Raw genomic sequence first — 24,213 nt, forward strand, 5'->3', positions numbered from 1 at the left:
TTTATATTTTAGCACAGCTGCACTTTATGTTGTAATTAGTGATAATTACGCATGTAATACTTGAATATGGATGTGGGATCAACCTTTCTTCTGTAAACATGTACACTATGTAAACATCACTGTGATCTATATGTATTGATGCACTGTAATAAATGTAATGAAGTTTTATACCTATATTTGTAAACTTTTCTCTAATGAGTAATTATGTCATTGGATGAGATTCACCCATTTAAATATGTTGAGAGCACAGTGTTCACTCGCTTGACAAAGGCTCCATTGAGAGAGCTGAAATGCTGCATTGCTTTGGGGTGTGAATAAAATCACTGAATTTTCACCACAAGACCGGAGGGCTGCCCGTTTTTTCATCATTTCTACCTTACTGCTTCTTGTCCAGGAACGTTTGTGGAATTGCACCTGGCACACCTATAGAGTGCTGCTGACCTTTTAGCCTTTTATATAATATAATGTATATATTGTATGCAGAAAAATTTGGTTGGCACAATCCTTCAGTTTTGACATTTCTTTAAGATATGCAACATTAAATGTAGACATGTGGTATGATCTTGTCATGGTGGCACTCCATGCCTGCCATCATCCCTTTATCCGAGGTGGGCACAGGTGTCACATCTCTTACCTAGCTCCTGCCCAGGTCCCAGACTCATAGGTCCCAAGTCACAGGCTGCAGCCTGGCTGCAAGGCCTCTTCCTGTGTGTATTAGAGAGACTTTTCCCTTTAGCACTACAGGGGTTAATTTCCTTTCTGATCCTGTGCTCATCTGCTTAACTAATGCGTGCATCAGCCCTCCAATATAGCTGTGCTGCTGACCTGACTTTCTTGCCTGAACAACTTGGTGTCTACAGGTCTTGCTAGGTCTCTCTATCTTGCAAAGAGCTATAATCCATTTGTCTGCCAATGTACTGACTTCTACCTGTTTCCTGACCCTCTGCTGCCTAACCTGTTTACCATACTGAACTTGAGCTGCCTACCCTGACCTCTCTACTGTTTCACAGATTTGCATGTAATATGCCTGTCCTGATCTCTATTTCCTGATCCTGCATACTACATGATCCCTTTGTGCTTGGTACCAGTGTCTCTGACCCCAGTTAATCAGCAGCCAACCACATTGCGACTATTCCAAGTGGTAGTGGCCTGGTGGCTACAATGAAGCCAAGACCAGATCCCTGTATATGGGTTAAAGGGTGAAAACTAAAGGACTGCCAGGATAACGCCCTCGGGATTAGACCAAAGTCAAACCGGTTGGTTGGCAAAGTGGGTCCACACTAATTGCCTGTAACAGATAAAAAAAAAATGTGCAAAGTAAATTACCTTAACATAACGAATCTGAGCATGCATTTTTATTGCAAATTTGAATGTTCAAGCAATTATTGCTTATAATAACTGTTTGCTGCAGAGGTGCAGGAAGGTGGCTGTGTGTATTAATGAAGTTATATTTGTGTACATTATATTCTGCGTATCCTTGCAGACCCACTGTAAAATAGAGAATAGAACAGATAGACCATGTCCTATACTTGTCTGCAAAAGAACAAGAATAGGACATTTTTTATTTTTTGTGGGACTGCAGAACGGAGATACAGATATGGACAGTACACTGTGTACTGTATGCATTTTTTTTAAAAAAGTTAAATGCTGCAAAGCCCTGGCAGAAAAAGGGTTATAGTAGGGCTTCCGTTCTATGACATGACAGGGATGTTTTCCATTTTACAGAGTCAGCATACAATCATGGAAGACTTAGACACACAAAGTGTCGAAGAAGAGACTGACTTTGAAGGTTCTGCTATGAATACAGGTAAAAGTTTTATATTGAAATAAACCAGGGATGTTACTAGATGCTCTTTTCCAGTGGTCTCCAGCTGCTGTACTACTACATGTCCCTGCATATCCTCACAGTTCTTGGCAATTAGGGCAAGTTGGAAGTTGTAGATGGTGCATCTTTGGTTGGAAACCATTGCTCTTATCAATGGGTCAATCAGACTCGTCATTTGTCAGTAATATCACCTGCAATTTTAGAGCAGTGGAATTTAACAATGCAGCTAAATCTAAAAGAAGAAATCTTAAACACCACCGTTTAAGTCACACAATGTTTTTCTTTAATTTTTTCAGATACTGCATTTTTTGCCCTATAAGAAGCACTTTATCAGTGCATCTTAAAGGGTGAATACTAATGAGTGCTTTCATTATGGAAGTGCTCATTAGTACAGCGGGACCAGGGAGCAGTGAATACAGCACTCGCTATGCAGGCTCTTTACTCACTGCTTCTTGGTCTTCTTCTGCAGGGCTATGCACGCTATCCTCAGGTCACAGCACAGCGTGTAGAGCCCTACAGAAGAAGACCCGGAAGCAATAAGTACAGAACAGGGAGTGCCATAGACAGCAATGGTGAGCAGGAAGAGAGACGGGAGACGGCACGTGCACCATCTCCTTATACAACTGATCGGCGGGGGTGCCGGGTGTCGGACCCCCGCCGATCTGATATTTAATGACCTATCCTGAGGATAGGTCATCAATATTAAAAGCCTGGACATCCCCTTTAATGCGATCATCTTACAGTTGGGAACCACAGCACTTCATTTTACAATAGAAATCAATGAAGAAATAGGTTTCTGAGACAGACCTGGCACATTCCAAATTGTGATGACTGCACCTGTTGCATGTTTGGTAGACAGTACACAAAACATGTCATTTTTCCTTCACATTATACACTGCTCGTTTCCATGGTTATGACCACCCTGCAATCCAGCAGCAGTGGCCGTCCTAGCACAATATAGGAAAAAGTGCCAGCCTCTCTGGTGGCTGGGACCGTGGGAGCTTACATAGGCTGGTGCCTTTTTCTATAGTTGTGCAAGCACGGCCACCACTGCTGGATTCCAGGGTGGTCATAACCATGGAAACGAGCAGTGTATAATGTGATGGAAAAATGAATCCAGCCAGCAAAGGAAGCAATATGGATAATAAAAATACATTAGTAAGTGGTTTGTATTAACTTTCTCAACATGATAAATGTCATTTTCTTAAGTGACACAACCCCTTTTAAGTCTACAGAAGGGTACTGTGGTCAAAATTGTAGCTGTATTTAAAATGTATGATGTATTGTAATCCCTTAATGACCAAGTTGAGAACCAGTGGAATGTATGACGTACTGGCGGTGCTTCAAGCGAAGGTTTTCTCACCCACTTTGTCCTAGCATAAGGGCTCTTTCACATGAGCTAGTTTTCTGTCTGGATGTGATGCGTGTAGTGAATGCACAGCATCCGGACTAAATCCTGATGATTCATTTCAATGGATCTGTGCATGAGCTTCATTGCAATCAGGAAAGATGTAGATTGTTATTCTTCAGTTTTTCTTCACACGTGAGAATAATGCATGCAATCCGGATGGAAAAAACACACACACAGAACGCAATTGTTTTGCATGCAAAACCAGCAGTTTTTTTCCTGAACAAATCCTGACACAATCCATATTACTCGTATGAAAGAGGCCTAAGACTCCCCAGAACAGAGCTGCTCAGTGTGAGTGGTTCTGCTCTCGCAGACAAGGTGTTTGTATGTAATTTATGGTCGGACAGCAAGTAACGCCACATTTCCACAGCTGCAAAGGAAATATATAGCCAGCCTGAGGTCAGGTTATTCTTGCACTTGTCCTCATGAGAAAACTCTTTCAGGTTAAGCATAAACAGACCTCTCTTTGGAGTACTTTCCATTTTTTCTGTATAAAGGACTGTCCGTAGGGACTGTTGGTCACTGAATACCAGAACATGCTCTCTACAAAACACTGCATCGACTGGGGTAGACCAGAACAGCTACATGTGAAAAGGGTACTTGTGTGTTGCTACCAAGAATTTTGTAATGGTACATGCCTTAAAACAAGTGCTTGCAATATGACTGCAGGGTTCGCCTACGTCTACTGTCATATGTTAAAAAAATTACTTCTAAATGATCACATATAAAACTAATCTTATTTTAAAAAAACTTGGGACTTGGAAAATCTATTGCCAACTCATACTGTTCACTTGGCATTACTGGATTGCTGACATTCCATGACTTGTTCTGTAAGCACTTACGTTTACTACAGAAAAAACGTAACCCGTTCGCTACCAGCACCGTACATGTGGACATGTACATTAGACCGGTGGCTAATGACTGCGACTAGCAATAATGCCGCTCATGGTCATTAAAGCATTTAAGGGTGAAAAAACGATGAGGATGCCGGTAATTTAATTTAATACGCTGGGTCTTTTTGAAGAGACTCAGGGTATTAAAGCCGCAATCTTATCTTGGCCAGCAGGTGGCAGGTCAACATAAGAAATTAGCAATTCTGTACAAATAATGATTGTTCAGAATAAAAAAAATAAAAATAAAAAAAATATATATATATATATATATATATATACATATATAAAAAATGATTTTGTAGGTTCAAATACAAGCTTCAAAATCATAAAAGAATTAAAGCAAAACATACAAAAATATATAAAAATATATATAAATATATATAAAAATTAAAAATATAAAAGTTTTAATCACCCCCTTTCCATTTTAAGAAAGTTTTTGTTTTCAAAATTTAAATTTATTTTTACATTTTTATTTAGACATAAAAAACCTATACATATGTGGTATCATACTGACCCAGGGAATGAAGGGCACAGGTCAGTTTTGTCACAAAGGGAAAGCCATGGGGACAAAACCCGTAAAACGGTGGAGGAATTGTTTATTTTTTTCCAATTTTACCCCATTTGGAATTTTTTTCCCACTTCCCACTACATTGTATGCTATACTAAATGGTGGAATTAGAAAGTACAACTTGTCCTGCAAAAATAGCCCTCATAAAACTGTGAACAAAAAAATTAAAAAGTTATGGCTTAAGGAAGATCAGGAAGTAAAATGAAAACGCAAAAACGAAAAAACCTCTGGTATCCTAAGGGTTAAATGGCTTTGCAAAATGTCAGCATTTTATAGCAAACCTATCTTTTGTTTCAATATAACGTGAAGATATTTTACTTTATTGTTAGTCTGCCTTCCTTAAACAGGTCCAAAAGGTGTCATACATGACTGGAGAAAATTTAAACTGGTCAGTGAAGACCAAGATGCAATTCCTCCAAGCAAAAGGGAAATCCTTCGGCAAATGTCTTCTCCTTACAAGTCACCAAGCAAAGATGAAAAGGAAACAAAAGAAAAATTCAGTCGTAAGGTAACTCAACAGGTAGCTGAATGCCAGCCAACCATACAGTGTTTGATATATTACATGTACCAATTACAGTAAGTGGAATGGAGGTAGTTATACAATTTAAGGGGCAAGTCCTTTCTGCTGCAGTTTTCTCTATTTGTGGAAATTGACTTGCCATGCAGATCTTAAAATCTGTAGCATGTGAACTGTTTGTGCAATTTCCTACCTTATGTATGAGGGGTGTTCAATAAGTTATCTACCTGGATATGATACCATTTTTTTTGAAAATTGAACTTACTACTTTTCAACGTAATCCCCTTGACTTCAACACACTTATTCCACTTTGCCTCCAGTGATCAGATTCCTTCAAAATAGAAGGAGACTTCTTACTGCTGCAGGAACCCTGTTACCGCCTCTGTGCATTATCTTCAGGAAATCATTGCCCACTCAGAAAAAATAATCACTGGGAGCCAGGTCTGGACTGTAGGGTGGATGGTTAAGCTCCATGAAGCCACATTTCCTGATAGCAGCTGGTGATTTGCGAGACTTGTGAGCTGGCGCATTGTTGTGAAGCAGCAACACACCTGCCGAGAACTTCCCACAGCTTTTCTCTTTGATTGCCTCACTTTAAGGGCTTCTGTCAGCCCACTAAACCCTTTTTTTTTTGTTTAATAATAATCCCTATACTGCGAGCTCTGCATACATAAGCTAAATATTCATTTTGGTTCAGTAGAATTTGATAAAAAGATATTTTTATAATATGTAAATTACCTTGCTACCAGCCGCCTCTCAGTGCGCCTGCACCGATTAAAGACAGGTACAGCGCAGGCGCGAGATTTGGAATTCAAACAGGGCCAGCAGAGAACGATCCCGTTCCCTGGCCCTGTCAATCACAATGCGGAGGGGGTCATTAGGATCGGAGGATGCGGCTGCTACCAGCAAGTAGCCGCCCTACTTGCTGGTAGCAAGGTAACTTACATATTATAAAAATAGCTTTTTATCAAATTCTACTGAACCAAAATGAATATTTAGCTTATGTATGCAGAGCTCGCAGTATAGGGATTATTATTAACCCCCCAAAAAATAAACGGTTTAGTGGGCTGACAGAAGCCCTTTAATGCCTTCATTGTTGGAGCATAGGAGTGTCCAGTAATTGTTGTCTTGTGTGGCATGCATTTTAGTAATAAAACATCTTCCCGGGGTGGACATACCGCCTGTGCAGCTGGTTCAGCTGCAGAGGGGCCCATCCCAGTGCCAGCAGAGGCATTTATCTTTTTATGTTATAATAATTTTAATTTCCTGGGCACCTTGGTGTGAAGGTCGGGAAGGGGTGGGATTTTGGAAGGGTGGGGGGGCCTGATTAGCACTTACTGCGAATCTGCTGCTCGTTTGTGTCTACACTCCATAGCTGAAGGACCTTCGATGACATCATAGTCATGTGATCTTTTCAGCTGTGGAAGTGGAGGAAGGACCTGTGATGAGGTCACCGTCATGTGACCAGTGCAGAAAGAGGCAGCGCTCAGCAGTGGAGACCTGTGATGCCATGGAAAGTGCCAGAGAAATGCTGGGAGATGTGGTTCTCCCCATTATACCTCCTCCCTGCTTAGTGGGAGGGAAACATGTTATTTAACTGGGACTGTATGTTAGAGGGGCTGAAGGGAGGGGAGGGGTGTCAGTTTCATAGGACTGTATGTTATAGAAGACTATAAGAAAGATGTGTTTTTTTAGGCTACTTTCACACTAGCGTTCGATCGGATCTGTTCTGAACGGATCCGATCATAATAATGCAGACGGAGGTTCCGTTCAGAACGGATCCGTCTGCATTATTTTAGCATATAACAGCTAAGTGTGAAAATAGCCTCGTACGGATCCGTCCAGACTTTCAATGTAAAGTCAATGGGGGACGGATCCGCCTGAAGATTGAGCCATATTGTGGCATCTTCAAACGGATCCGTCCCCATTGACTTACATTGAAAGTCTGGACGGATCCGCACGCCTCCGCACGGCCAGGCGGACACCCGAACGCTGCAAGCAGCGTTCAGCTGTCCGCCTGTCCGTGCGGAGGCGAGCGGAGCGGAGGCTGAACGCCGCCAGACTGATGCAGTCTGAGCGGATCCGCTCCATTCAGACTGCATCAGGGCTGGACGGCTGCGTTCGGGTCCGCTCGTGAGCCCCTTCAAATGGAGCTCACGAGCGGACCGACGAACGCTAGTGTGAAAGTAGCCTTACATGGGACTGTATGTTATAGAAGATTGGAGGGAGATGACTGGTGTTATTTACATGGGACTGGATCATTTAGAAGACTGGAGGGTAAGAAGTGATGTTATTTATATGGGACTGTGTTTGAGGGGGGTGAAGGAGGGTATTTAAGTTATTTACATGGGGATGTATGTTATAGAGAACTGTAAGGAAGAGAAGTTATTTACATGGGACTGGAAGGAGAGGACTGGTGTTATTTACATGGGACTGCATGGTATAGAATACTGAAGGGAGAGGAGTGAAGTTATTTACATGGGACTGCATGGTATAGAAGACTGTAATGAAGATAGGTTATTTACATAAGGCTGTATCATATAGAAGAATGGTGGGAGACGACTGGTATTATTTACATGGGACTGCATGGTATAGAAGACTGGAGGGAGAGGACGGGCATTATAATTTATGGGGGCACTACAGAGATGATTATAACTCCGTGGGGTACTGCGGGAGGTATTCTAATTACAGGGATACACCTTAATAAAATGGGAATGGTTGGTGATATTAATTTCCTGTTTGTGGCACATTAGTATATGTGAGGTAGGAAACTTTTCAAGATGGGTGGTGACTAGAGTTGAGCGAACACCTGGATGTTCGGGTTCGAGAAGTTCGGCCGAACATCCCGGAAATGTTCGGGTTCGGGATCCGAACCCGATCCGAACTTCGTCCCGAACCCGAACCCCATTGAAGTCAATGGGGACCCGAACTTTTCGGCACTAAAACGGCTGTAAAACAGCCCAGGAAAGGGCTAGAGGGCTGCAAAAGGCAGCAACATGTAGGTAAATCCCCTGCAAACAAATGTGGATAGGGAAATTAATTAAAATAAAAATTAAATAAATAAAAATTAACCAAAATCAATTGGAGAGAGGTTCCATAGCAGAGAATCTGGCTTCCCGTCACCCACCACTGGAACAGTCCATTCTCAGATATTTAGGCCCCGGCACCCAGGCAGAGGAGAGAGGTCCCGTAACAGAGAATCTGTCTTCATGTCAGCAGAGAATTAGTCTGCATGTCATAGCAGAGAATGAGGCTTCACGTCAGCCACCACTGCAACAGTCCATTGGCATATATTTAGGCCTAGCACACAGGCAGAGGAGAGAGGTCCCGTAACAGAGAATCTGGCTTCATGTCAGCAGAGAATCAGTCTGCATGTCATAGCAGAGAATGAGGCTTCACGTCAGCCACCACTGCAACAGTCCATTGGCATATATTTAGGCCCAGCACACACACAGGCAGAGGAGAGAGGTCCCGTAACAGAGAATCTGGCTTCATGTCAGCAGAGAATCAGTCTGCATGTCATAGCAGAGAATGAGGCTTCACGTCAGCCACCACTGCAACAGTCCATTGGCATATATTTAGGCCCAGCACACACACAGGCAGAGGAGAGAGGTCCCGTAACAGAGAATCTGTCTTCATGTCAGCAGAGAATTAGTCTGCATGTCATAGCAGAGAATGAGGCTTCACGTCACCCACCACTGCAACAGTCCATTGGCATATATTTAGGCCTAGCACACAGGCAGAGCAGAGAGGTCCCGTAACAGACAATCTGGCTTCATGACAGCAGAGAATCAGTCTGCATGTCATAGCAGAGAATGAGGCTTCACGTCACCCACCACTGCAACAGTCCATTGGCATATATTTAGGCCTAGCACACAGGCAGAGCAGAGAGGTCCCGTAACAGACAATCTGGCTTCATGTCAGCAGAGAATCAGTCTGCATGTCATAGCAGAGAATGAGGCTTCACGTCACCCACCACTGCAACAGTCCATTGGCATATATTTAGGCCTAGCACACAGGCAGAGCAGAGAGGTCCCGTAACAGACAATCTGGCTTCATGACAGCAGAGAATCAGTCTGCATGTCATAGCAGAGAATGAGGCTTCACGTCACCCACCACTGCAACAGTCCATTGGCATATATTTAGGCCTAGCACACAGGCAGAGCAGAGAGGTCCCGTAACAGACAATCTGGCTTCATGTCAGCAGAGAATCAGTCTGCATGTCATAGCAGAGAATGAGGCTTCACGTCACCCACCACTGCAACAGTCCATTGGCATATATTTAGGCCTAGCACACAGGCAGAGCAGAGAGGTCCCGTAACAGACAATCTGTCTTCATGACAGCAGAGAATCAGTCTGCATGTCATAGCAGAGAATGAGGCTTCACGTCACCCACCACTGCAACAGTCCATTGGCATATATTTAGGCCTAGCACACAGGCAGAGCAGAGAGGTCCCGTAACAGACAATCTGGCTTCATGTCAGCAGAGAATCAGTCTGCATGTCATAGCAGAGAATGAGGCTTCACGTCACCCACCACTGCAACAGTCCATTGGCATATATTTAGGCCTAGCACACAGGCAGAGCAGAGAGGTCCCGTAACAGACGATCTGGCTTCATGTCAGCAGAGAATCAGTCTGCATGTCATAGCAGAGAATCAGGCTTCACGTCAGCCACCACTGCAACAGTCCATTGTCATAAATTTAGGCCCAGCACCCAGGCAGAGGAGAGAGGTCCCGTAACAGACAATCTGGCTTCATGTCAGCAGAGAATTAGTCTGCATGTCATAGCAGAGAATCAGGCTTCATGTCAGCCACCACTGCAACAGTCCATTGGCATATATTTAGGCCTAGCACACAGGCAGAGGAGAGGTTCATTCAACTTTGGGTAGCATCGCAATATAATGGTAAAATGAAAATAAAAATAGGATTGAATGAGGAAGTGCCCTGGAGTCCAATAATATATGGTTATGGGGAGGTAGTTAATGTCTAATCTGGACAAGGGACGGACAGGTCCTGTGGGATCCATGCCTGGTTCATTTTTATGAACGTCAGCTTGTCCACATTGGCTGTAGACAGGCGGCTGCGTTTGTCTGTAATGACGCCCCCTGCCGTGCTGAATACACGTTCAGACAAAACGCTGGCTGCCGGGCAGGCCAGCACCTCCAAGGCATAAAAGGCTAGCTCTGGCCACGTGGACAATTTAGAGACCCAGAAGTTGAATGGGGCCGAACCATCAGTCAGTACGTGGAGGGGTGTGCACACGTACTGTTCCACCATGTTAGTGAAATGTTGCCTCCTGCTAACACGTTGCGTATCAGGTGGTGGTGCAGTTAGCTGTGGCGTGTTGACAAAAGTTTTCCACATCTCTGCCATGCTAACCCTGCCCTCAGAGGAGCTGGCCGTGACACAGCTGCCTTGGCGACCTCTTGCTCCTCCTCTGCCTTGGCCTTGGGCTTCCACTTGTTCCCCTGTGACATTTGGGAATGCTCTCAGTAGCGCGTCTACCAACGTGCGCTTGTACTCGCGCATCTTCCTATCACGCTCCAGTGCAGGAAGTAAGGTGGGCACATTGTCTTTGTAGCGTGGAATCCAGCAGGGTGGCAACCCAGTAGTCCGCACAGGTTAAAATGTGGGCAACTCTGCTGTCGTTGCGCAGGCACTGCAGCATGTAGTCGCTCATGTGTGCCAGGCTGCCCAGGGGTAAGGACAAGCTGTCCTCTGTGGGAGGCGTATCGTCATCGTCCTGCCTTTCCCCCCAGCCACGCACCAGTGATGGACCCGAGCTGCGTTGGGTGCCACCCCGCTGTGACCATGCTTCATCCTCATCCTCCTCCACCTCCTCCTCATCCTCGTCCTCCTCGTCCTCCAGTAGTGGGCCCTGGCTGGCCACATTTGTACCTGGCCTCTGCTGTTGCAAAAAACCTCCCTCTGAGTCACTTCGAAGAGACTGGCCTGAAAGTGCTAAAAATGACCCCTCTTCCTCATCCTCCTCCTCCTCCTCCTGGGCCACCTCCTGTTCCATCATCGCCCTAAGTGTTTTCTCAAGGAGACATAGAAGTGGTATTGTAACGCTGATAACGGTGTCATCGCCACTGGCCATGTTGGTGGAGTACTCGAAACAGCGCAACAGGGCACACAGGTCTCGCATGGAGGCCCAGTCATTGGTGGTGAAGTGGTGCTGTTCTGTAGTGCGACTGACCCGTGCGTGCTGCAGCTGAAACTCCACTATGGCCTGCTGCTGCTCGCACAGTCTGTCCAGCATGTGCAAGGTGGAGTTCCACCTGGTGGGCACGTCGCATATGAGGCGGTGAGCGGGAAGGCCGAAGTTACGCTGTAGCGCAGACAGGCGAGCAGCGGCAGGATGTGAACGCCGGAAGCGCGAACAGACGGCCCGCACTTTATGCAGCAGCTCTGACATGTCGGGGTAGTTGTGAATGAACTTCTGCACCACCAAATTCAGCACATGCGCCAAGCAAGGGATGTGCGTCAAATTGGCTAGTCCCAGAGCTGCAACGAGATTTCGCCCATTATCACACACCACCAGGCCGGGCTTGAGGCTCACCGGCAGCAACCACTCGTCGGTCTGTTGTTCAATACCCCGCCACAACCCCAAACATATGAGTTTCAGAATGGCCTGCTGACGTTTACCCCGGGCTGTGCTGAAGTTGGTGGTGAAGGTGTGTGGCTGACTGGATGAGCAGGTGGAAGAAGAGGAGGAGGAAGCCGAGAAGGAGGAGGTGGCAACAGGAGGCAAAGAATGTTGCCCTGCGATCCTTGGCGGCGGCAGGACGTGCGCCAAACAGCTCTCCGCCTGGGGCCCAGCTGCCACTACATTTACCCAGTGTGCAGTTAGGGAGATATAGCGTCCCTGGCCGTGCTTACTGGTCCACGTATCTGTGGTTAGGTGGACCTTGCTACAGATGGCGTTGCGCAGTGCACACTTGATTTTATCGGATACTTGGTTGTGCAGGGAAGGCACGGCTCTCTTGGAGAAGTAGTGCCGGCTGGGAACAACATACTGTGGGACAGCAAGCGACATGAGCTGTTTGAAGCTGTCTGTGTCCACCAGCCTAAATGACAGCATTTCATAGGCCAGTAGTTTAGAAATGCTGGCATTCAGGGCCAGGGATCGAGGGTGGCTAGGTGGGAATTTACGCTTTCTATCAAATGTTTGTGAGATGGAGAGCTGAACGCTGGCGTGTGACATGGTTGAGACGCTTGGTGACGGAGGTGGTGGTGGTGGTGTTGGTGGTACATCCCCTGTTTGCTGGGCGGCAGGTGCCAACGTTCCTCCAGAGGCGGAGGAAGAGGCCGAGGCGGCAGCAGCAGAATAGGCCGAGGCGGCAGCAGCAGAAGAGGTAGCAGGGGGAGCCTGAGTGACTTCCTTGGTTTTAAGGTGTTTACTCCACTGCAGTTCATGCTTTGCATGCAGGTGCCTGGTCATGCAGGTTGTGCTCAGGTTCAGAACGTTAATGCCTCGCTTCAGGCTCTGATGGCACAGCGTGCAAACCACTCGGGTCTTGTCGTCAGCACATTGTTTGAAGAAGTGCCATGCCAGGGAACTCCTTGAAGCTGCCTTTGGGGTGCTCGGTCCCAGATGGCGGCGGTCAGTAGCAGGCGGAGTCTCTTGGCGGCGGGTGTTCTGCTTTTGCCCACTGCTCCCTCTTTTGCTACGCTGTTGGCTCGGTCTCACCACTGCCTCTTCCTCCGAACTGTGAAAGTCAGTGGCACGACCTTCATTCCATGTGGGGTCTAGGACCTCATCGTCCCCTGCATCGTCTTCCACCCAGTCTTGATCCCTGACCTCCTGTTCAGTCTGCACACTGCAGAAAGACGCAGCAGTTGGCACCTGTGTTTCGTCATCATCAGAGACATGCTGAGGTGGTATTCCCATGTCCTCATCATCAGGAAACATAAGTGGTTGTGCGTCAGTGCATTCTATGTCTTTCACCGCTGGGGAAGGGCTAGGTGGATGCCCTTGGGAAACCCTGCCAGCGGAGTCTTCAAACAGCATAAGAGACTGCTGCATAACTTGAGGCTGAGACAGTTTCCCTGGTATGCATGGGGGTGATGTGACAGACTGATGGGGTTGGTTTTCAGGCGCCATCTGTGCGCTTTCTGCAGAAGACTGGGTGGGAGATAATGTGAACGTGCTGGATCCACTGTCGGCCACCCAATTGACTAATGCCTGTACCTGCTCAGGCCTTACCATCCTTAGAACGGCATTGGGCCCCACCATATATCGCTGTAAATTCTGGCGGCTACTGGGACCTGAGGTAGTTGGTACACTAGGACGTGTGGATGTGGCAGAACAGGCCACGTCCTCTCCCAGCACCAGAGGGTCCACTAACACCACCACGACCATGTCCACGTCCGCGTCCCTTACTAGATGTTTTTCTCATTGTTATGGTTCACCACAACAACAAATATATTATTTGGCCCAATGTATTGTATTCAAATTCAGCGGGATATAAATTTGAGGCCTAGTATTTAGGCGCTGGGTGACCGGTATGGATTTAGTGACAGAATTAGACTTGGAAATGCACAGAAGCGTGTGTGTGAAGTTATTCTGAATGACCCAATGTGCACCTTGAATATTATATACCCTTTTTGGGATAGATTTCAAATAGCTCTGATATAGCAGGAACCACTAAATTATGAAATTGCTAAATTGGGAATTGTACTTCAACCCAGAACAAAAAATGTGCTTTGACGGGCACTAAATAACTTTCCCAGCTACAACAGTACAGCGGTAACGAGAGATTTAGAGGGATTTAAATTTGAGGCCTAGTATTTAGGCGCTGGGTGACAGGTATGGGTTTAGTGACAGAATTAGACTTGGAAATACACAGTAGCGGGTGTGTGTGAAGTTATTCTGAATGACCCAATGTGCACCTTCAATATTATATACCCTTTTTGGGATAGATTTCAAATAGCTCTGATATAGCAGGAACCACTAAATTATGAAATTGCTAAATTGGGAATTGTACTTCAACCCAGAACAAAAAATGTGCTTTGACGGACACTAAATATCTTGCCCAGCAACAACAGTACAGTGGTGGGTAACGAGAGATTTAGAGGGATTTAAATTTGAGGCCTAGTATTTAGGCGCTGGGTCACCGGTATGGATTTAGTGACAGAATTAGACTTGGAAATGCACAGAAGCGTGTGTGTGAAGTTATTCTGAATGACCCTATGTGCACCTTCAATATTATATACCCTTTTAGGGATAGATTTCAAATAGCTCTGATATAGCAGAAACCACTAAATTATGAAATTGCTAAATTGGGAATTGTACTTCAACCCAGAACAAAAAATGTGCTTTGACGGACACTAAATATCTTGCCCAGCAACAACAGTACAGCGGTGGGTAACGAGAGATTTAGAGGGATTTAAATTTGAGGCCTAGTATTTAGGCGCTGGGTGACAGGTATGGGTTTAGTGACAGAATTAGACTTGGAAATACACAGTAGCGGGTGTGTGTGAAGTTATTCTGAATGACCCAATGTGCACCTTCAATATTATATACCCTTTTTGGGATAGATTTCAAATAGCTCTGATATAGCAGGAACCACTAAATTATGAAATTGCTAAATTGGGAATTGTACTTCAACCCAGAACAAAAAATGTGCTTTGACGGACACTAAATATCTTGCCCAGCAACAACAGTACAGTGGTGGGTAACGAGAGATTTAGAGGGATTTAAATTTGAGGCCTAGTATTTAGGCGCTGGGTCACCGGTATGGATTTAGTGACAGAATTAGACTTGGAAATGCACAGAAGCGTGTGTGTGAAGTTATTCTGAATGACCCTATGTGCACCTTCAATATTATATACCCTTTTAGGGATAGATTTCAAATAGCTCTGATATAGCAGAAACCACTAAATTATGAAATTGCTAAATTGGGAATTGTACTTCAACCCAGAACAAAAAATGTGCTTTGACGGACACTAAATATCTTGCCCAGCAACAACAGTACAGCGGTGGGTAACGAGAGATTTAGAGGGATTTAAATTTGAGGCCTAGTATTTAGGCGCTGGGTGACAGGTATGGGTTTAGTGACAGAATTAGACTTGGAAATACACAGTAGCGGGTGTGTGTGAAGTTATTCTGAATGACCCAATGTGCACCTTGAATATTATATACCCTTTTTGGGATAGATTTCAAATAGCTCTGATATAGCAGGAACCACTAAATTATGAAATTGCTAAATTGGGAATTGTACTTCAACCCAGAACAAAAAATGTGCTTTGACGGACACTAAATATCTTGCCCAGCAACAACAGTACAGTGGTGGGTAACGAGAGATTTAGAGGGATTTAAATTTGAGGCCTAGTATTTAGGCGCTGGGTCACCGGTATGGATTTAGTGACAGAATTAGACTTGGAAATGCACAGAAGCGTGTGTGTGAAGTTATTCTGAATGACCCTATGTGCACCTTCAATATTATATACCCTTTTAGGGATAGATTTCAAATAGCTCTGATATAGCAGAAACCACTAAATTATGAAATTGCTAAATTGGGAATTGTACTTCAACCCAGAACAAAAAATGTGCTTTGACGGACACTAAATATCTTGCCCAGCAACAACAGTACAGCGGTGGGTAACGAGAGATTTAGAGGGATTTAAATTTGAGGCCTAGTATTTAGGCGCTGGGTGACAGGTATGGGTTTAGTGACAGAATTAGACTTGGAAATACACAGTAGCGGGTGTGTGTGAAGTTATTCTGAATGACCCAATGTGCACCTTGAATATTATATACCCTTTTTGGGATAGATTTCAAATAGCTCTGATATAGCAGGAACCACTAAATTATGAAATTGCTAAATTGGGAATTGTACTTCAACCCAGAACAAAAAATGTGCTTTGACGGACACTAAATATCTTGCCCAGCAACAACAGTACAGTGGTGGGTAACGAGAGATTTAGAGGGATTTAAATTTGAGGCCTAGTATTTAGGCGCTGGGTCACCGGTATGGATTTAGTGACAGAATTAGACTTGGAAATGCACAGAAGCGTGTGTGTGAAGTTATTCTGAATGACCCTATGTGCACCTTCAATATTATATACCCTTTTAGGGATAGATTTCAAATAGCTCTGATATAGCAGAAACCACTAAATTATGAAATTGCTAAATTGGGAATTGTACTTCAACCCAGAACAAAAAATGTGCTTTGACGGACACTAAATATCTTGCCCAGCAACAACAGTACAGCGGTGGGTAACGAGAGATTTAGAGGGATTTAAATTTGAGGCCTAGTATTTAGGCGCTGGGTGACAGGTATGGGTTTAGTGACAGAATTAGACTTGGAAATACACAGTAGCGGGTGTGTGTGAAGTTATTCTGAATGACCCAATGTGCACCTTGAATATTATATACCCTTTTTGGGATAGATTTCAAATAGCTCTGATATAGCAGGAACCACTAAATTATGAAATTGCTAAATTGGGAATTGTACTTCAACCCAGAACAAAAAATGTGCTTTGACGGACACTAAATATCTTGCCCAGCAACAACAGTACAGCGGTGGGTAACGAGAGATTTAGAGGGATTTAAATTTGAGGCCTAGTATTTAGGCGCTGGGTCACCGGTATGGATTTAGTGACAGAATTAGACTTGGAAATGCACAGAAGCGTGTGTGTGAAGTTATTCTGAATGACCCTATGTGCACCTTCAATATTATATACCCTTTTAGGGATAGATTTCAAATAGCTCTGATATAGCAGAAACCACTAAATTATGAAATTGCTAAATTGGGAATTGTACTTCAACCCAGAACAAAAAATGTGCTTTGACGGACACTAAATATCTTGCCCAGCAACAACAGTACAGTGGTGGGTAACGAGAGATTTAGAGGGATTTAAATTTGAGGCCTAGTATTTAGGCGCTGGGTCACCGGTATGGATTTAGTGACAGAATTAGACTTGGAAATGCACAGAAGCGTGTGTGTGAAGTTATTCTGAATGACCCTATGTGCACCTTCAATATTATATACCCTTTTAGGGATAGATTTCAAATAGCTCTGATATAGCAGAAACCACTAAATTATGAAATTGCTAAATTGGGAATTGTACTTCAACCCAGAACAAAAAATGTGCTTTGACGGACACTAAATATCTTGCCCAGCAACAACAGTACAGCGGTGGGTAACGAGAGATTTAGAGGGATTTAAATTTGAGGCCTAGTATTTAGGCGCTGGGTGACAGGTATGGGTTTAGTGACAGAATTAGACTTGGAAATACACAGTAGCGGGTGTGTGTGAAGTTATTCTGAATGACCCAATGTGCACCTTCAATATTATATACCCTTTTTGGGATAGATTTCAAATAGCTCTGATATAGCAGGAACCACTAAATTATGAAATTGCTAAATTGGGAATTGTACTTCAACCCAGAACAAAAAATGTGCTTTGACGGACACTAAATATCTTGCCCAGCAACAACAGTACAGTGGTGGGTAACGAGAGATTTAGAGGGATTTAAATTTGAGGCCTAGTATTTAGGCGCTGGGTCACCGGTATGGATTTAGTGACAGAATTAGACTTGGAAATGCACAGAAGCGTGTGTGTGAAGTTATTCTGAATGACCCTATGTGCACCTTCAATATTATATACCCTTTTAGGGATAGATTTCAAATAGCTCTGATATAGCAGAAACCACTAAATTATGAAATTGCTAAATTGGGAATTGTACTTCAACCCAGAACAAAAAATGTGCTTTGACGGACACTAAATATCTTGCCCAGCAACAACAGTACAGCGGTGGGTAACGAGAGATTTAGAGGGATTTAAATTTGAGGCCTAGTATTTAGGCGCTGGGTGACAGGTATGGGTTTAGTGACAGAATTAGACTTGGAAATACACAGTAGCGGGTGTGTGTGAAGTTATTCTGAATGACCCAATGTGCACCTTCAATATTATATACCCTTTTTGGGATAGATTTCAAATAGCTCTGATATAGCAGGAACCACTAAATTATGAAATTGCTAAATTGGGAATTGTACTTCAACCCAGAACAAAAAATGTGCTTTGACGGACACTAAATATCTTGCCCAGCAACAACAGTACAGTGGTGGGTAACGAGAGATTTAGAGGGATTTAAATTTGAGGCCTAGTATTTAGGCGCTGGGTCACCGGTATGGATTTAGTGACAGAATTAGACTTGGAAATGCACAGAAGCGTGTGTGTGAAGTTATTCTGAATGACCCTATGTGCACCTTCAATATTATATACCCTTTTAGGGATAGATTTCAAATAGCTCTGATATAGCAGAAACCACTAAATTATGAAATTGCTAAATTGGGAATTGTACTTCAACCCAGAACAAAAAATGTGCTTTGACGGACACTAAATATCTTGCCCAGCAACAACAGTACAGCGGTGGGTAACGAGAGATTTAGAGGGATTTAAATTTGAGGCCTAGTATTTAGGCGCTGGGTGACAGGTATGGGTTTAGTGACAGAATTAGACTTGGAAATACACAGTAGCGGGTGTGTGTGAAGTTATTCTGAATGACCCAATGTGCACCTTCAATATTATATACCCTTTTTGGGATAGATTTCAAATAGCTCTGATATAGCAGGAACCACTAAATTATGAAATTGCTAAATTGGGAATTGTACTTCAACCCAGAACAAAAAATGTGCTTTGACGGACACTAAATATCTTGCCCAGCAACAACAGTACAGCGGTGGGTAACGAGAGATTTAGAGGGATTTAAATTTGAGGCCTAGTATTTAGGCGCTGGGTCACCGGTATGGATTTAGTGACAGAATTAGACTTGGAAATGCACAGAAGCGTGTGTGTGAAGTTATTCTGAATGACCCTATGTGCACCTTCAATATTATATACCCTTTTAGGGATAGATTTCAAATAGCTCTGATATAGCAGAAACCACTAAATTATGAAATTGCTAAATTGGGAATTGTACTTCAACCCAGAACAAAAAATGTGCTTTGACGGACACTAAATATCTTGCCCAGCAACAACAGTACAGTGGTGGGTAACGAGAGATTTAGAGGGATTTAAATTTGAGGCCTAGTATTTAGGCGCTGGGTCACCGGTATGGATTTAGTGACAGAATTAGACTTGGAAATGCACAGAAGCGTGTGTGTGAAGTTATTCTGAATGACCCTATGTGCACCTTCAATATTATATACCCTTTTAGGGATAGATTTCAAATAGCTCTGATATAGCAGAAACCACTAAATTATGAAATTGCTAAATTGGGAATTGTACTTCAACCCAGAACAAAAAATGTGCTTTGACGGACACTAAATATCTTGCCCAGCAACAACAGTACAGCGGTGGGTAACGAGAGATTTAGAGGGATTTAAATTTGAGGCCTAGTATTTAGGCGCTGGGTGACAGGTATGGGTTTAGTGACAGAATTAGACTTGGAAATACACAGTAGCGGGTGTGTGTGAAGTTATTCTGAATGACCCAATGTGCACCTTCAATATTATATACCCTTTTTGGGATAGATTTCAAATAGCTCTGATATAGCAGGAACCACTAAATTATGAAATTGCTAAATTGGGAATTGTATTTCAACCCAGAACAAGAAATGTGCTTGAACGGACACTAAATAACTCGCCCAGCTACAGCACTAGGGACAGATTTAGCTGGATATAAATTTGAGGCCTAGTATTTAGGCGCTGGGTGACCGGTATGGATTTAGTGACAGAATTAGACTGGGATATGGCCAAAAAATGAACAGACTATTGCTGGTTAAATGCACTTGGTGTGACAGCTTCACCCTGATGTAGGCTTTAGCCAAAAAACAACCACACCATTGAGGGTTAAATGCACTTGGTGACAGGCGCAGCTTGCCCCTGATTTTGTATATGGCCAAAAAATGAACAGACTATTGCTGGTTAAATGCACTTGGTGTGACAGCTTCACCCTGATGTAGGCTTTAGCCAAAAAACAACCACACCATTGAGGGTTAAATGCACTTGGTGACAGGCGCAGCTTGCCCCTGATTTTGTATATGGCCAAAAAATGAACAGACTATTGCTGGTTAAATGCACTTGGTGTGACAGCTTCACCCTGATGTAGGCTTTAGCCAAAAAACAACCACACCATTGAGGGTTAAATGCACTTGGTGACAGGCGCAGCTTGCCCCTGATTTTGTATATGGCCAAAAAATGAACAGACTATTGCTGGTTAAATGCACTTGGTGTGACAGCTTCACCCTGATGTAGGCTTTAGCCAAAAAACAACCACACCATTGAGGGTTAAATGCACTTGGTCGCAGCTTGTGCTGGCGCACCACAAGACACAAAATGGCCGCCGATCACCCCAGAAAAATGAGACTGACAAACGGTCTGTGCAGCCTAAAAACAGTGAGCAATTGAGGATCAGCAGCTCAATGATCCACAGCTGCAGATCGATCAGTTAATCAAGTCCTTTGGAGGAGTTAATCTGCCTAATCTCGCCCTACTGTCGCAGCCGCAACCTCTCCCTACGCTAATCAGAGCAGAGTGACGGGCGGCGCTATGTGACTCCAGCTTAAATAGAGGCTGGGTCACATGGTGCTCTGGCCAATCACAGCCATGCCAATAGTAGGCATGGCTGTGATGGCCTCTTGGGGCAAGTAGTATGACGCTTGTTGATTGGCTGCTTTGCAGCCTTTCAAAAAGCGCCAAGAAAGCGTCACAAAAGCGCCAAGAAAGCGACGAACACCGAACCCGAACCCGGACTTTTACGAAAATGTCCGGGTTCGGGTCCGTGTCACGGACACCCCAAAATTCGGTACGAACCCGAACTATACAGTTCGAGTTCGCTCATCCCTAGTGGTGACCATGGCCGACATTTTGAAGTCGGCCATTTTGAATCCAACTTTGGATGGTGTGCTTGGTTTTAACGTAACTTTATTCTTTCATGAGTTATTTACATGTTTCATATGCTGTGACGATACGAGATGTGCAGCACCTGAAACTACAGATACTGGAAGCCTGTGCTAGCATTTCTCCTGCGGTGTTGCTATCAGTGTGTGAAGAGTGGGAGAAGAGGGTTGCATTGACAATCCAACACAATGGGCAGCACATTGAACACAATTTATAAGTGGAATTAGAAACTGGTATCAGAAACTTGTAAATAACTCATGAAAGAATAAAGTTACGTTAAAACCAAGCACACCATTGTTTTTCTAGTGAAATTCCCAATAAGTTTGATGTGTCAACATGACCCTCTTCCTATTGAAAAAACAAAAGTTGGATTCAAAATGTCTGACTTCAAAATGGCCGCCATGGTCACCACCCATCTTGAAAAGTTTCCCCCCTCACATATACTAATGTGCCACAAACAGGAAGTTAATATCACCAACCATTCCCATTTTATTAAGGTGTATCCATATAAATGGCCCACCCTGGGTTGGTCTACCTGTTCACAGGTGCCAGAAGTTGGTTGACTCCATGCAACACAGATGTACAGCAGTTCTCAGAAACAGCGGTTATACAACTAAATATTAGTTAAGTGATTCAAAGGAAAGCAAAATCTTCAAACATTTTTCAGTTTATATAGTGAATATTTTTTTTTTTGAACAGTCTAACATTCACTTTTCTTCAATTTGATATATTTTTCTTCATGTTTTGATCTGGAATAGAATGTGTAGAGTTCCCAATGCATTTGTGTGTATGGAAATAAAAGCTATCAGAAGAATTTTGAGCTTTGTTCATTTTTTTAAACACACTGCTATTATTTTGAACACAACTGTACAGCAATCATCCTTTCATGGATTTGTTCCTTTGTAAGGAATTTAATCATGGAACAAAGCTCCAAATTAGACCTGGACTGTACTGCACTTTCCATCCTGTCACTTCCAATGCTTTTCATCAAGCTGAACTGCTACTATGTGTTGCATGTCTAGACATGTCTCAACCTGCACAGACAAGCTTAGTGCTCTAAGTGCTCATTGCCACGACCGTGGTTTGGTTCCGCATCCGAGCTGCATTTTTGGCGGCTCGGGTGCGGACCCATTCACTTCAATATGGCCGCAAAGGATGCATACTGCACACAGAATTCCGTGGCCCGCAAAAATTATGTCATATCCTATTCTTGTCCATTTTGGGGACAAGAATAGGCATTTCGTAAAGGGCCGTCTGTTCCATTCCGCAAATTGCAGAAGGCACACAGGCAGCATCTGTGTTTTGCGGACTGCGGACTTCGTGTGAACAAGCCCTAACACTAACAGAACAAGCTGGGCTAGATAACTTATTGAACACCCCTCGTATATTAGTTTCCCCAATGGGTTTAACAAAAAGAAAATCCACACCAAAAACCATAAAGGCACAATAAAGACTGGATTTAGGTACAGTTTTTATACTAAGTTTCTGCATACAAATACGCAATATGTTCATTTACTCTGTCGCAGGTTCTAAGAGAGCATAGGTCTGGTGCCAGTTGAAAGATGGAAGTGAGCATGTGTGTCGACCTTAGTAAGGTGGATGAAAAATAAGGAAAAGAACAAACAGATGGCTATACTAAATTTTAATTATATAAGCATTCAGATCCAGGTTCTGGTTTGAAAAATACAGACATTTTTTGAAACCATAGATAGATGGAATAGATGGAAAATATGCCACAGTCTATAAATACAAATGGGCATTAGCAGTATGAGTTTAATGTGTATCGGAGCGTTTCTGCTTTAGGCTTTGTTCACACAGGGCAGTTTTTTTAGGCCAAAACCCGGGATGGATAAAAAAAAATAAGCAAAATAAATCTTCCATTCGTCATTTTTCTATTTTTAACATCAAAGCTTGGCTTTGGCTACATGAGTTGTACCTAAAGAATGTTATCTTTTGTTCACAGATGAGCATGCAAGAATATGAACTAATCCATGACAAGGAAGATGAAAACTGTCTACAAAAGTACCGCAAACAATGTATGCAGGACATGCACCAGAGATTGAGTTTCGGCCCTAAATATGGGTATCTATATGAGCTGAAAAGTGGAAATGAATTTTTAGAAGCAATAGAGAAGGAACAAAAAAGTACTACAGTAATAGTTCATATTTTTTCTGATGAGATCAAGGCCTGTGAGTCACTGAATAATTGTTTAACCTGCCTTGCGTTAGAGTATCCAACAGTGAAGTTCTGTAAAATTAAGTCAGCTGACACAGGAGCTGGAGAACGGTTCTCTAGAGAAGTCCTCCCAACTATACTGGTCTATAAGGCAGGAGAACTTATTAGTAACTTTATTAACGTTTCTAAAAACTTGAATGAGGAATTCTTTGCGGTGGATGTTGAGGCTTTTTTTAATGAATATGGGCTTTTGCCTGAGCGAGAAATACAAGGCATAGCATGTGATGATGGGGAAGGGGATATTGAATAGCTGAAACATCCATATTTTAGAACATATATACCTTAAGACATTTAGAAGGTGTCCTGTGTTTAGAGATGTAAAGGAGATGTCATAGGAAAATACTTGGAGTGGTGTAAGGCATATATATGGCTATGTTAACCAAGGTAAACCAGAATCCCCCATAGTACTGGTTTAACATAACAAGTAGCCTCATTAAAGAAGTGTTTCAGAAACCTTCATGTCCAACAAAGCTAGCATGGTCTTACTAAGACAGCATTCAGTTAGAGCAATATAGGAAAACTTTCATAGAACATTTCAGCACGTAAAGATTACTAAAATACCCTTTTTCTTTTACTCAAGGTTTAGGGTAAGGCCACACGTCATGTAAATACTGCACATTTTTCATACCTGAACTGTGCACAGAAACGCAGCGGCAAAGTGGTTGAAATCTGCATATAGCTTGAGCTTGACATGTATGTCAATTTATGCTGCAAATTCCTGCCGCGATTTCATCCACAGCATTTCCACAAGATCTGCACTATTCTGACGGAAAACCTACGGTGGATCAGCTACTACCGTGTTTCTCCGAAAATAAGACAGGGTCTGATATTATTTTCTCCGAAAAAAGAGTTAGGGCTTATTATTGGGGTAGGGCTTATTTTGTCTCTATGAACATATTTTCTATAGACA

At 43.4% G+C, this 24,213-nt stretch overlaps 1 protein-coding gene across 1 annotated transcript; it reads left to right on the forward strand.

Annotated features, from left to right (window-relative positions):
- The first annotated feature begins 1,740 nt into the window (after nt 1-1,740).
- On the forward strand, nt 1,741-23,553 carry PDC (phosducin). Its single transcript, XM_044302170.1, has 3 exons — nt 1,741-1,807; nt 5,045-5,205; nt 23,032-23,553. The coding sequence occupies exons 1-3, from the start codon at nt 1,741-1,743 to the stop codon at nt 23,551-23,553; spliced, it is 750 nt and encodes a 249-aa protein (XP_044158105.1).
- Nucleotides 23,554-24,213: the final 660 nt, after the last annotated feature.

Source organism: Bufo gargarizans, chromosome 7, assembly GCF_014858855.1.
Source record: "Bufo gargarizans isolate SCDJY-AF-19 chromosome 7, ASM1485885v1, whole genome shotgun sequence".
Classification (NCBI taxonomy): Eukaryota; Metazoa; Chordata; class Amphibia; order Anura; family Bufonidae; genus Bufo; species Bufo gargarizans.